This window comes from Saccopteryx leptura, unplaced genomic scaffold (assembly GCF_036850995.1).
Source record: "Saccopteryx leptura isolate mSacLep1 unplaced genomic scaffold, mSacLep1_pri_phased_curated manual_scaffold_25, whole genome shotgun sequence".
Lineage (NCBI taxonomy): Eukaryota > Metazoa > Chordata > Mammalia > Chiroptera > Emballonuridae > Saccopteryx > Saccopteryx leptura.
This window is the reverse complement of record NW_027095707.1, coordinates 69,289-83,900: the sequence shown is the minus strand read 5'-3', so window position 1 is coordinate 83,900 and position 14,612 is coordinate 69,289. Positions and strand designations below refer to the sequence as shown.

The following is a 14,612-nucleotide window of genomic DNA, read 5'->3' as shown; positions in this document are numbered from 1 at the left end:
ATATTTATTCTTCCTATCCAAGAACAAGGAATATTTTTCCATCTCATTGTATCTTTTTCGATTTCCCTTAACAATGCTTTGTAATTTTCATTATATAGGTCCTTTACATTCTTTGTTATGTTTATTCCTAGGTATTTTATTTTTTTTGTTGCAATCGTGAAGGGGATTATTTTTTTGAGTTCGTTTTCTAATATTTCATTGTTGGCATAGAGAAAGGCTATGGACTACTGTATGTTAATTTTGTATCCTGCGACCTTACTGTATTGGTTTATTGTTTCTAGTAATCTTTTTGTGGAGTCCTTCGGGTTTTCGATGTATAGGATCATATCATCAGCAAAAAGTGATACCTTTACTTCTTCTTTTCCAATATGGATGCCTTTTATTTCTTTGTCTTGTCTGATTGCTCTGGCCAGAACTTCTAGCACCACGTTAAATAAGAGTGGAGAGAGTGGACAACCCTGTCTTGTTCCTGATTTAAGGTAGAAAGTCCTCAGTTTTATGCCATTTAAAATGATGTTGGCTGATGGTTTATCATATATGACCTTTATCATGTTGAGATATTTTCCTTCTATACCCATTTTGTTGAGAGTCTTAAACATAAAATTTTGTTGTATTTTATCAAACGCCTTTTCTGCATCTATTGATAAGATCATGTGGTTTTTGTTCTTTGTTTTGTTGATATGGTGTATTACGTTAACCGTTTTGCGTATGTTGAACCATCCTTGAGATTCTGGGATGAATCCCACTTGATCATGATGTATTATTTTTTTAATATGTTGTTGTATTCGGTTTGCCAGTATTTTGTTTAGAATTTTAGCATCTGTATTCATTAGAGATATTGGTCTGTAGTTTTCTTTCTTTGTGCCATCCTTGCCAGGTTTTGGTATGAGGGTTATGTTGGCCTCATAAAATGTGTTTGGAAGTATTGCTTCTTCTTCAATTTTTTGGAAGACTTTGAGTAGAATAGGAACCAAGTCTTCTTTGAATGTTTGATAGAATTCACTAGTATAACCGTCTGGGCCTGGACTTTTATTTTTGGGGAGGTTTTTAATAGTTTTTTCTATTTCCTCCCTGCTGATTGGTCTGTTTAGGCTTTCTGCTTCTTCATGACTCAGTCTAGGAAGGTTGTATTGTTCTAGGAATTTATCCATTTCTTCTAGATTGTTGTATTTGGTGGCATATAATATTTCATAGTATTCTACAATAATTCTTTGTATATCTATGATGTCTGTGGTGATCTCTCCTCTTTCATTTTGGATTTTATTTATTTGAGTCCTGTGCCTTTTTTCCTTGGTGAGTCTTGCCAAGGGTTTGTCAATTTTGTTGATCTTTTCAAAGAACCAGCTCCTTGTTTTATTGATTTTTTCTATAGTTTTTCTGTTCTCTATTTCATTTATTTCTGCTCTGATTTTTATTATCTCCTTTCTTTGGTTGGTTTTGGGTTGTCTTTGTTCTTCTTTTTCTAGTTCCTTAAGGTGTGAAGTTAAGTGGTTTACTTCGACTCTCTCTTGTTTGTTCATATAGGCCTGAAGTGATATGAACTTTCCTCTTATTACTGCTTTTGCTGCATCCCAGAGATTCTGATATGTCGTATTTTCATTTTCATTTGTCTGTATGTATCTTTTGATCTCTGCGCTTATTTCTTCTTTGACCCATTCATTTTTTAGAAGTATGTTGTTTAGTTTCCACATTTTTGTGGGTTTTTCCCCCTCTTTTTTGCAGTTGAATTCTAGTTTCAAGGCTTTATGATCAGAAAATATGCTTGGTACAATTTCAATTTTTCTAAATTTGCTGATATTGTTTTTGTGGCCCAACATATGGTCAATTCTTGAGAATGTTCCATGTACACTAGAGAAAAATGTGTACTCTGTCGCTTTGGGATGAAGTGTCCTGTAGATGTCTATCATATCCAGGTGTTCTAGTATTTCGTTCAAGGCCACTATATCTTTATTGATTCTCTGTTTGGATGACCGATCTAGAGCCGTCAGCGGAGTATTGAGGTCTCCAAGTATGATTGTATTTTTGTTAGTTTTTGTTTTAAGGTCAATAAGTAGCTGTCTTATATATTTTGGTGCTCCTTGGTTTGGTGCATATATATTAAGGATTGTTATGTCTTCTTGATTCAACTTCCCCTTAATCATTATGAAGTGACCATTTTTGTCTCTGAGTACTTTTTCTGTCTTGTAGTCAGCATTATCAGATATGAGTATTGCTACACCTGCTTTTTTTGGGTGTTGTTTGCTTGGAGTATTGTTTTCCAGCCTTTCACTTTGAATTTGTTTTTATCCTTGTTGCTTAGATGTGTTTCTTGTAGGCAGCATATAGTTGGATTTTCTTTTTTAATCCATTCTGCTACTCTGTGTCTTTTTATTGGTAAGTTTAATCCATTTACATTTAGTGTAATTATTGACACTTTTGGGTTCCCTACTGCCATTTTATAAATTGCTTTCTGTTAGTTTTGTATCTAGTTTGATTCTTCTCTTTTGTTTTTCTATCATTTGTTTCTGTTTGTTTGTGTTCCATACTTCTTTCCTCTGTTGCTACCTTTTTTAAGTCATGTGTTTTTGTGGTGGTTTTTTCTAGGGTGGTTACCATTAAGTAATGAAAAGGGTACCTACCATATTCATTGTAGTACCCTATCTTATAAGTACTTCTGCACTTCATCGTCCTTTGCTACTGTTAATCTCCATCCTCTCCCCCCCCTTTTTTTTCCTTTGTTGTCACAGTTTAAGTTTGGTTTTATTGTGTTCTTGGTGGAGCTGTTACTTGTGGTGTTGTTTTCTTTTGTTCTTTGAATCTGGTTGGAAAACCCCCTTTAGTATTTCCTGGAGTGGGGGCTTTCTGTTGATAAATTCTCTCATTTTTTCTGTATTTGTGAATGTTTTTATATCTCCTTCATACTTGAAGGATAGCTTTGATGGGTATAGTATTCTTGGCTGAAAGTTCCTCTCTTTCGGGGCTTTAAATATTGGGGTCCACTCTCTTCTAGCTTGTAGAGTTTCTGCTGAGAAATCTGATGATAATCTAATAGGCCTTCCTTTATATGTTGTACTCTTCTTTTCCCTGGCTGCCTTGAGAATTTTTTCTTTGTCATTGGTTTGTGTCATCTTTATTATGATGTGCCTTGGAGTAGGTTTGTTGGGGTTAAGAAAACTCGGTGTTCTGTTTGCTTCTTGAATTTGAGGCTTTAGTTCTTTCCACAGGCTTGGGAAGTTCTCGTCTATTATTTGTTTGAGTATATTCTCCATTCCATTTTCTTTCTCTTCTCCCTCTGATATACCTATTATTCTTATGTTATTCTTTCTGATGGAGTCAGATAATTCCTGTAGGGCTTTCTCGTTTTTTTATTATTTTTGAGTCTCTTTATTCTTCTCTCTGTTGTGCCTCAAGTTGTTTGTCTTCTATTTCACTAATCCTATCTTCAATCTGGGTTGTTCTGCTAGCTAAGCTTGTTACCTCGTTTTTCAGCTCATGAATTGAGTTTTTCATTTCTGTTTGATTTGTTTTTATAGTTTCAATTTCCTTGGTAATATATTCTTTGTGTTCATTGAGTTGTTTTCTGATCTCCCTATATTGCCTTTCCGTGTTTTCTTGTATATCTCTGAGTATTTTTAATATTTCTATTTTAAATTCTCTGTCATTTAGCTCCAAGGCTTCCAATATGTTAAGTCTTTTCTCCATAGATTTTTCCACATCTATTTGTGTTACCTCTCTTTCTTTTGTATCCATAATATTCAATTTCCTCTTTGTTATTGGCATCTGAGGGTGGTCTTGTTGATAGCACTAATTAGAATTAATAAAGAGTAAAAAGTAAAAAACAAACAAAAAACAAAAAAAACAAAAAAAGAAAAAAAAAAAAAGGGTAAAACACCCCACAAAAAAAAGCAGTAATAATTTATTATTTCCCCCTTTTTTTTTCTTTGTTTTCCTTCCCTCCTCTCCCCTCCTCAGGGAAATATCGTGCCTATAATGGAGGGCCTGGTTTGCGGTGAAGAGTTCAAGGGGGCAAAAAAAAAAAAAGGAAGAAAATCTTAGACAAGCATAAGTTGATCTGCCTGCGGGTGACGGTCAACCAAGAAATATAATGAGAGGGACAAGAGGGAACCAGAAAAAAGAACAAAAAAAGGAATAATAAAGAAGAAAAAATAAAAATAATAAGTAAAAATACGTTGTATTAAGTGGAGCAAAGACCAAATACAATGGAGACCTTGGGTTGGGAGGACCCAAAATGCCACAAAAACAAACCAACAAGAAAAAAACAAAAACAAAACCGAAAAAGAAAAACAAAGCCAAAAAAAACCTTGAGTCCCAAATTAACTAATTTGTTCGTGATTGAGGATTAAATGGGAGGAAAGTAAAACGAGAAAAGAAAAAACGAATAGAAAGGAAAAAATAAGAAAAAGAGAAAAATGAAGGAAGAAATAAAAAAGGAAGAGAAAAAAACAAAATAAAGCAAAAAAAAACAAAAGATGAGAGAGTGAGAGTTAAGTGTCCTGGAGTATAACCCCAAAGGAGGGTGAGGATGAAGAAGAGAAATAAAATGTAACACTTATGGGTAGTGTAGTTCAAGAAAAGGGAAGCATAAGATGGGCAGAGAATAGAAGGACTGAGGTGGAGGAAATAAAGGCAATAAGATAGAAGAAACAAACAACAACAACAAAAAAAAAACCAGTGGAACAGGCTGCAAAGTCTGTGGATTTTTCCTGATTTTGAGATGTCAACCTCTTCCTCCTTCTCCTCTCTCCCTCTTCCCGGTCGGCGACTCTGCACCCCAGGCCCTGCCCCTGCGCCACACCCAGGCAGGGACTTGCAGTTGATGGGGTTCTACGGCAATGTCACACAATTGGCTTTAGTCTTGCTGGTAGTCAAGGCCTGCCGGCGTCTGCAGGGTCCAACGACGAGAGAGTTTGCCTTCGTGGATTCTCTCTCCCAGTCCCCCCCTCCCAAACCAGCAGCCTGGCGATCCAGCCACAAGGCTGCCACTGCTTCTGCCTGGGGAGTAAGAGGCTCAAAGAGCTGGGAAATCCCCACTCTATCCCCACTCAGTGCAAGGCTCTGGGAAGGGCTCTGACAGTCAGGGCCTCCAGTGTAATCAGGCGGGGGTGGGAGTCAATTGTTGTCAAGGTGATTGTTCAGCGCCTAGCATTCCGTTGGACCTCTCAACCCAGGCTTTCCACACTTTGTAGCCTGTTTTGGCTGGTAAGAAGAGGCACTAGTCTCTGCTTGTGACTAGTGTGGTATAGATCTTATTATCTGCCAAGTCCTTCTTGTTAGCTTTTATCCCTGAATATGGAGGCTCTATCAATCAGAAGTTGCCCCCGCCCCTTTAGCGAGAGGCACCAAAAAAATATCACGCCTCTTGTCTTGGGTCGGTGAACTGAGAGAGATCTTATCAATTAGAACCGAGGGTGCGCAGATTTCACGGGTTAAGTTAATTTTAGTAATTGGGTTGCAGCTGTGCTCCCGAAGGTATTTCAGGCTGCCTGCGCGCGCCCCTCCCCCAACGCTTGATTGTTAGCTTGAATGGCTGGGTGAGGTGCCCCGCCCGCGGAGAGAATCTCCCAAGTAGGGAATACCGCCCTGGGGCCTCTCCCGCTCCCCGTGCGCGGGCCGCTGGGAACGTTAGCGGTGCTCGGTCTGCAATGCTCTGTCTGCAACTAGACCGGGCACGCGCCAGCAGCTGCTCGCCGCTCGCTCTGCAACCGACCCGGGTGCTGCTCGCGGCGGCAGCTGGCGGCGGCGGCTGGCGGCGGCGGCTGGCAGCGGCGGCTGCCGCTCGCGGCTTCCGAGTGCGGGATGACTTACCACAGGCGCACTTCCTCGCGGCTTGAATGAACGTCCCTGCGGTAGCTTCCTCCACACCCTCGTCTCTCAGATTCGAGTGATAACAGTCCTTTTGCTTTCAGTTTGCTCCGAAGATAAATTTTCCTGTTTCTAGTTGATAAATTTGTTGTGATTTTGGGGAGATCTGTCGGACGCGCTGCTCACGGCGCCATTTCCGTGACGTCACTCTGAAGTCTATCATTTAGTGGGAGTGGAGAGAAGGGGCACGTCAGACAAAAATGTAGGATGATTATAAGTATCATATATGGATAAAAACATCTTTTTAAAAAGGAGAGAAAGGAAGATATTGTAGAGGGTGAGGAGCTGCCATTTTAATTAGAAAGGACTCATTAAAAACATTGGGACAAAGATGAGTAAGGAGGCGAAGGAATGAACAGAGGGTGGGCGTTCCTTACACAGGGAACCACCAGTACAAAAGCCCTGAGTTGGAGCCCACATAGCGTGTTGACAGAATTGCAAGAAAGGCCAGTGTCACTAGAGTGGAGGGACGGGACAGCGGTGACATGAGGAGACAAGGAGAGGAGGGCAGCTTAGACACAGCCTCATAAGCTTTACTCTGAGTACTCTGGAATGTCATCAGATGGTTTTGAACAGAGGAAGGAGAGTGACAGGATCTGCCTTTGTGATTAAATAATCATCTTAGCACCTGTGCTAGAATCTTTAGAGGATAAAGATAAAAGCCATGAGACCAGGTAGGGGAATATTAGTCACCCAGGTGAGAGACTTGGTGAGGGAAAAGATGTCTTGGGTCATGGTGATGACTGGCCATGTGATGAAGAGTGGTCAGATATCTTTAGACATTTGACTTTATGTATTTCCCTGGGTCTGTGGGACACCAGGATTAATTCATCTGGATGCTTGACAATGAAACTCCTGGCATTTGGTTGACATTTAGGAGGCATATTTTATTTTATAGCATATCACTTCATTTTGTCTTGGCTTCTGGATTATCATTTATTTATATTTTAGTAAACATGGAATGTTGAAAGAAATGTCATTTTAGGTTAACCTTCACTGTTGCAGACTTCAGAACATTTTAGCAGCTTGATTTCATTTTTACTTTCTATATCACAGATGGGTGTCTTTCCATTAAAAAATAAATCAGGAGTGACAGCAATTGTCAATGTTATTTTTCTTCTTATAATTCTAACTCCAGTATTAAAGATAGAAACTCTCCTGAGAACCCATTATTCCAGGAATGGCAATATGTAGTGAATATCATCACTCTGCTGCTTTCCACCACTGATAGACATTACTAAATGATCATAGCATTCTTTTTCACGGAGCCCTGAGCCTCGGAATCTTTATCAAAACAACCACAAATAGATCAGAGTTAAAACCTATTTGTTACTCCTGCAAGTAATCACTGTTCCTGACAGCTTAATAGGATTGGACAAAAAACTATATTGCACCAATGCATGGCTGGAGTAAGACTGCATCTTTGTTTTGTCAAATGGTGTCTCTGAAACTAGCTAGCTTTTTAACCCTGGGCTAGTTTAGTTGATTCTGGACTAAGCCTCTGTCTCCTCTAAAAAATGGGGTAAACAATAATAACACCTATCCTCATAGGTAGTTGGGAGACTAAAATAATACACATAAAGTGTTTAGTACAGAGCCTCACTTGATTCATTTAAACATTGAAGTAAACCCAAACATTATTATTTGAATTAGAGTTTAACTAATAGACTGTTTGCCTAGAAAAAAATTTTATGAAAATATCCTGGTTTTGCCATCTCGTAGGTCTTTTTTTCTTTTCTCTCTCTTTTATTATATTTTAATTTTATTTGCAAGTATTCTCCCACATCTTCTCCATAAAGAAAACCATCCTTGCCTACACCGGTATTATTGGAGCCCGTTATTCTGCTTTAACTGCCTCTAGGTTTGGGGTTGGGTGGGGTTCAGTGTCCAGGAGCAGGAGGGCTGATGGACACATGGTGTAGTGGGAAAGCCATGGCTGGAGAAAGGGCCTTCGGTCTTGTAGTCCTGGACCTAACATTTCACGTTGGATCTATACATAGACAGGACACATAAGTGATAGGTGTTCTTTCAAGTTTATGCTGAGCAGTGCAGATGGTTCTCTGTTACACTGGTGTGAGAGTAAATCACTTTGCTGTGCTGTGTGGGAAAACAAGCCCCAGGTTCCAAGTGGTTTTAGGTACTCTATGGTATTTTAGTCATAAAATACATTTTCCTATTTTGGAGTCTGCCTTTACAAAACCAATTATAATTGTGTTGTACACTCATGCACATAAGTGCTTGGCTATTGTCAAGGAAGAGTGAGTTGGCCCTGGCTGGTTGGCTCCATGGTAGAGCATAGACCCAGTGGGTGGAAGTCCTGGGATTCATTCCCAGCCAGGGCACACAGGAGAAGCACCCATCTGCTTCTCCACCCCTCCCCCTATCCTTTCTCTCTCTCTCTCTCTCTTTCTCTCTCTGTCTTCCCCTCCTGCAGCCAAGACTCCATTGGAGCAAAGTTGGCCCGGGCACTGAGAATGGCTCCATGGCCTCTGCCTCAGGCTCTAGAATGGCTCTGGTTGCAATGGAGCATCACCCCAGATGGGCATAGCATTGCCCCCTGGTGGGCATGCTGGGTGGATCCTGGTCAGGCGCATGCTGGAGTCTGTCTGTCTGCCTCCCGCTTCTCATTTCAGAAAAAAAGAGAGTGAGTTAGTTGGGGCAGTCTGGTATCAGTTCACTTCTGTTTCATCAGTATTCAGACCATAGAAATCAACTCCTGCTGAGTCAAAGGGGACAAGTCTGGGCAACAAGTGCTGGGGCTCAGGTGTGTTAGTAAATATCCTTTCACCAGTATTATCATCAGAATTGACATTTGGCTTATTGAATAGAAATATTTTCACAGATATGTTGTATATATCTTAGCTTGATTCCTGAAACACTATCATTAGATCAACTTAAGGGCCTTTATTCTGACTCTCTCTGGTCATAACCCAATACTTACTGTTTGGGGCAGCAATACTTCACTGGTCCTCACTGAGGCCTGGATCCTCGATGCATGATATGTACATACTAGAGCTTTGTTTACCCTTCTGCCAATGACAGAGTAATAATTTAGAGATTTTATTTTCCTGCTGAGACTGAATGGACATGAAAATCCTTCCCAGAAGAGATAACTGAGTGATGGAATGACCATACAAAATAAAACTTGTCATCATAGGTCTAAATTAAACTCTTATTTTTAAAATTCTGCCAAGATTTTATTCTGATTTCTATTCTTAAACAGAAGCCTGCTGGTAATCTAATCATTGCTGCTTTTTAAGTTATTTTTATTGTTTTTGGGGGGATACACTTAGGATTTCCTTTTTGCATTTGTTTTCTGCAGTTTTACTCTAGAGTGTCCAGATGTGAATCATTGTTATTCTTCTTTGGACTTATTCCAGATGACTTTTTTCCATTCTAGGCCATGGCCAGTTACTACCTCTCACCATCTAGTTGTAAATTAGAACTATTCATTTCTCTTCCATGCCTCTTAACTTTTTTATATTTTCCAGTGCTTTATTTCTGTTTCATTTTTTGATGCCTTAGATCTGTCTTCCAGTATGTTTATTCTTTCTTAAACTGTGTCAAATTTGATACTGATCTGTCTCTTGTTTTTATTGTTTTAATTTTACTGCCCATATGTACTATTTTGAGATATGATATTGGTGATTTCTTTAATTTTTTTAAATGTAAGTCTCTCATTTTTGTCTAAGTCTTCTGAGTTTTTATTTCTTTGTAACATTTACATTTTCCTTAATGTTGCATAATGTTGGATGAAGTTCTACTGAATTTAATTGCAGCCATATTCATGGATTTTATTATCCATTATTGTTTTTATGGTCTCTTACTCTTTCCTTAGGAACTTGACTGTTCCATTAGTGTATCTAATACTTTAAAAGAATATTTTCTTTCCAACTGTCATATTAGCAGCCAAAGTTTTTAAGATACATATGCTGTCTCTAGTTCAGAGCATGTTGTTTTTTTTATCTTAGGTCACAGTTTGATGTATAGATGAACAGCTGTCATTCAGGTACAGACGGGGACTCTCCAGAGCAGCTTTTGCATGTATTCTTGACAAGCACTGTAGGTTATCTTGGGTCTAAAATTAAGTTTTGTCAGTTTGTTTTCTGGAAATTCAGGGCAATATAAATTTGAATTAAAAACCCAAGGAAGTGCAGAGGCTGCCAGACCATGGTATCCCTGCTCAGTGCTATGCGTATAGTACTTAGGCCTGTAAGGGTGAAAATAAGAACCACATCATGGCAGATTTATGTAGTAAATGTCCCATGTGCCCTCAGGCCTCTTGGTATCTTTTCATCCTGTCCATCTCAGCCTCATTGTGTGTCATTTGCCTGCCTTTTTCCACCCTTAATTCAGTCCTTTTCTCTGGATTGTGCTTTTCGCCCTGGTGATTCGGACATTGTGCTCACTCTAGGTGCATTTATGGGCCTCTTTTCATCCAGAGTGGAGAAGATGGCTAAAAATCCCACAGTTAGAAAACTTTGGGAATAATTATTCATAAAGAAATGAGTGATTTTATAAAAAGATACATAAATATAAACATACTAGCATTTTTCTATCATATTCTTCATCCCAGGAAACTTTTAATGACTAAGTCATTTCTTAACACATGTCATGGAGAAATTGGTCATAGTTTTGTGTTAAAAAAAAATTGAACTTGGGAACGTGTTCTTGCTCGAGTCTGAGGCTGTAGGGCTGGCTCATACTCCATAGTTTTGGGTTGATGGAGATGCCTTTCCTGGAGACACGCCCAGAGGATGGTGCCGGGATGATCTCTTCCAACATTTCAGCTCCTCACAAAGAGGATATTAGCAGCAAGACTAAAGAACAAAAAATTGTGGTGGATGAACTTTCTAACCTGAAGAAGAACAGGAAAGTATATAAGCAGCAGCAGAACAGCAATATATTCTTTCTTGCTGACCAAACAGAAATGCTTTCTGAAAGCAAAAATATATTGGATGAACTGAAAAAAGAATAACAAGAAATAGAAAACTCAGAGAAGACCAAAATCAAGAAATAGTCAACTCGACTTCACATTAAATGTGTGGCATTTGTTGTTCTGTAAGCTTTTCCATTGAACATTTCAGCAAAGATTTGAAAGAGGATTTACTGTGTAATCTTAAACGATGGGGACCCAATAGTAGTAAACAGTTGTTAAAGTCTAATGTTAACTACCAGTGCTTATTTGCTGGTCATGTCCTTCATTTAAGAGGTGTTTTGACTTCCCAACCTCTGGAAGATGAAAGAGACAATGTGTTCCTGTGGAATGGTGAAGTCTTTAGTGGAATAATAGTTGAAGCCAAAGAGAATGATACTCAAATAATGTTTAATTGTCTTTCCTCTTGTAAGAATGAATCTGACATTTTGTCACTCTTCTCAGAAGTTCAGGGTCCTTGGTCTTTTATATATTATCAAGCATCTAGTCATCATTTGTGGTTTGGTAGGGATTATTTTGGTCGCTGTAGCTTGCTTTGGCATTTTAGTAATTTGGGCGAGAGTTTCTGCCTCTCTTCAGTTGGTGCCCAAACATCTGATGTGGCCAATCAATGGCAAGAAGTTCTAGCATCTGGAATTTTCAGAATCGATCTCAAATCTACTTCTATTTACAAATCTGTTGTTCTAAAATTGTATCCTTGGAAATACATTTCTATGGACAGTGTTATCAAAGAATGTGTCAGTAGCCTGACTCAGATTTCAGAGAACTTGCCAATATTTGTATCAGTGGTAGTAAATGAAGCCAAACTGTATTTCAAAGAACCCATTGTTCCTTTAAATATGATGTTGCCACAAGCTTCATTTGATGTTAATTGCAGTAATATTTCCAGCATCCCACCTACAAGGGAAACACTTCAGGTCTTTCTTACTGATGGTCACATGAAGGAAGTAGTTCAGCAATTCATAGATGTCTTGAGTATCACAGTCAAGAGATGAGTCTTGTGTTTACCAAGGCATGCATACCTGACACCAAATGAAGTTTTGAAACCTTGTGATAGAAAAGCAAATGTTGCAGTTCTGTTTCTGGGGTTATTGATTCCATGGTTATTGCCACCCTTGTTGACCATCATATTCCTTTAGATGAACCAATTTATCTTCTTAATGTGGCTTTCATGACCAAAGAAAAGACCAGATCAACTAGTTTTAACAAAAAAAAAGGAGAAAACAGAAAATTTGTGAAATACCTTCTGAAGAATCTTCTACAAAAGCAGCTGCTGCTGATAGTCCTGAGAAACAATTCAGTGTACCAGATCAAATCACAGGAAGAGCTGGGCTAAAGGAACTGCAAGCTGTCAACACTTCCCAGATTTGGAATTTTGTTGAAAATAATGTTTCTCTGGAGGAACTGCAAGAATTGAGAAGAACTCAAATATGTTACTTGGTTCAGCCCTTGGATACAGTGTTGGATGATAGCATTGGCTGTGCAGTCTGGTCTGCTTCTAGAGGAATTGGTTGGTTAGTGACCGAGGAGGAAGTGAAATCATATCAGAGCAGTATGAAGGTAGTTCTTACTGGAATTGGTGCAGAAGAGCATCTTGCATGTTATTCTCATCATTGTGACTACTTTCAGATGCATGGGCTGGAAGGATTGAATAAGGAAATTGAGATGAAACTTGGTCGAATTTCTTCTAGAAATCTTGGTCATGATGACAGAGTTATTGGTGATCATGGAAAAGAAGCAAGATTTCCTTTCCTGGATGAAAATGTTATCTCCTTCCTGAATTCCCTACCAGTCTGGGAAAAGGCAAACTTGGCTTTACCCTGTGGAATTGGTGAAAAACTAATCTTGGGTCTTGCAGCGATGGAACTTGGTCTTACAGCCTCTGCTCTTCTGCCAAAACGGGCCATGCAGTTTGGATCCAGAATTGCAAAAATGGAAAAGAGTAATGAAAAGGCTTCTTATAAATGTGGAAGGCTCCAAGTCCTTTCCTTAGAAAACCTTTCCATTGAAAAGGAGATTAAAACATGATATTTCACAATGTAATAACATTTACTAAATGATTGTATAAAAATAAGACTATGCAGCTCAATTATTGTATAATGTAGTAATTTCAAAGTTCATCATGTGAATTTTTACTAAACTCTGCCGCTTAATATAACCAATTTAGTCAAAGTGACAGTCTACAGAAAGATGATGCTTGAAAGAACAACTTGGATATTTTGGACTATGATATTAACATTGTTTTAAACTCTTACATGGTAATGTCCTCCCAGCCCCCTGAAAGAAGGAAGCTTTTACTGACTCTTTATGGTAGCCACATCCAAAAATAATTTGTTGTTGTTACAATCCTGGTTTACACAAAGAGAGAAGTAAGGTTTAGAGAAATTAAACCATTTGCTCAAGGTTCACATTCCCTGTAGCAGTACTTGGTATTTCTGTTAACATCTCTTTAAGCAACTCATCCCATTCTGAGAACTTTCAAGACAATTTTAAACATGCTTCTGTCCCACACATTTCTACCTTCCTCCCTTTTCCCCTTTCTCAGCTCATGACCTGGGCTTTTCACAGAAAGCTCAGTCATGAGGTCAAGAACTTGCGTCCACTTCCCAACACCAGGATTTCTAACTTAGTAGGCACACCAGTCCTTTTCTCCCTTCTTGCCAATAGAAAAGGAAATGAGTCAATTCATCCATCAAAAGTCTGTGTCTGCCTGGCTGGGCAGTGTTGCGGTGGATGGAGTGTCAGACTGGGATGCACAGGACCCAGGTTCGAGGCCCTGGGGTCACCAGCTTGAGCGCGAGCTTATTCAGCTGAGTGTAAGCTCACTGGTTTGAGCGCAGGTTTGCTGGTTTGAGCTTGGGATCATAGACATGATGCCATGGTTGCTGGCTTGAGCAGGAGATCACTCTCTGCTGTCGCCCTCTCCCCTCCCCCATCAGGGCACATGTGAGAAAGCAATTGATGAACAAATAGGGTGCTTCAGCAATGGGGAGTTGATGTTTATCATCTCCTTTCCTGCCTGTCTGTCCCTATCTGTCCCTCTCTGTTTCTGTCACACACACACACACAAAGTCTGTGCCTCCACCTGTTCTCTGTATCTCAGCCCTTCCTGCCTTTCAAAAACCTTATACTCCTCTCTCCAGCAAGTTTCTTCAGTCTCTTCATTGTAGGATCCTTCCTGTCATTATTTAAAATATTTCAATCTGTACCAATTTAAAATGCACCTCTCTAGTCTCCCTTTCTCTACTTCTCTTGCCTCTCACACTTGCCCTCTACACGTTCCCATGTGATTCACTCAACTCCACTCCAATCTGACATCAGCCCACATTATTGAGCTGTGATCACTATCTCAGGGTCACCCTTAGGGATATACCCCCGATTAAGAATGACATGCTTTCTGGATAATGGTCATTCTTTGATTCTTTTTTCTTTTTCTTTTTAAGTGAGAGAGATAGAGGAATAGATAGAGACAGGCAGGAGGGGGAGGGATGGGAGGCATTAATTCTTTGTTGTGGCACCTTAGTTCAGTTGCTTTCTCATATGTGCCTTGACTGGTGTAGGGGGACTCCATCCAAGCCAGTGACCCTTTGCTCAGGCCAGTGACTTTGAGCTTCAGGCTGGCGACCTTTGGCCTCAATCCAGCCACCCTGGGGTAATGTCTGGTCCCACGCTCAGAGGCCAGCGACCCCATGCTCAAGCTGGTGAGCCCATGTTCAGGCTGGTGACCTCGGGGTTTTTCAGGCCTGGGTCCTCTGCATTCCAGACCGATACTCTTATCTACTGTGCCACCACCTGGTCAGGCATTCTTTCATTC

General features: G+C 39.7%; 1 protein-coding gene and 1 pseudogene across 2 annotated transcripts; both read left to right on the top strand.

Annotated features, from left to right (window-relative positions):
- The first annotated feature begins 10,585 nt into the window (after positions 1–10,585).
- Positions 10,586–10,840, top strand: LOC136386961 (ASNSD1 upstream open reading frame protein-like). 2 transcript variants are annotated; one of them, XM_066358055.1, is made up of 2 exons: positions 10,592–10,734; positions 10,781–10,829. In XM_066358055.1, the coding sequence occupies exons 1-2, from the start codon at positions 10,592–10,594 to the stop codon at positions 10,827–10,829; spliced, it is 192 nt and encodes a 63-aa protein (XP_066214152.1). The 2 variants fall into 2 exon arrangements, with proteins under 2 accessions (XP_066214151.1, XP_066214152.1); XM_066358054.1 differs by having other exon boundaries at positions 10,586–10,840.
- A 62-nt stretch (positions 10,841–10,902) lies between these two features.
- On the top strand, positions 10,903–12,826 carry LOC136386960 (asparagine synthetase domain-containing protein 1 pseudogene; annotated as a pseudogene).
- The last annotated feature ends 1,786 nt before the right edge of the window (positions 12,827–14,612 follow it).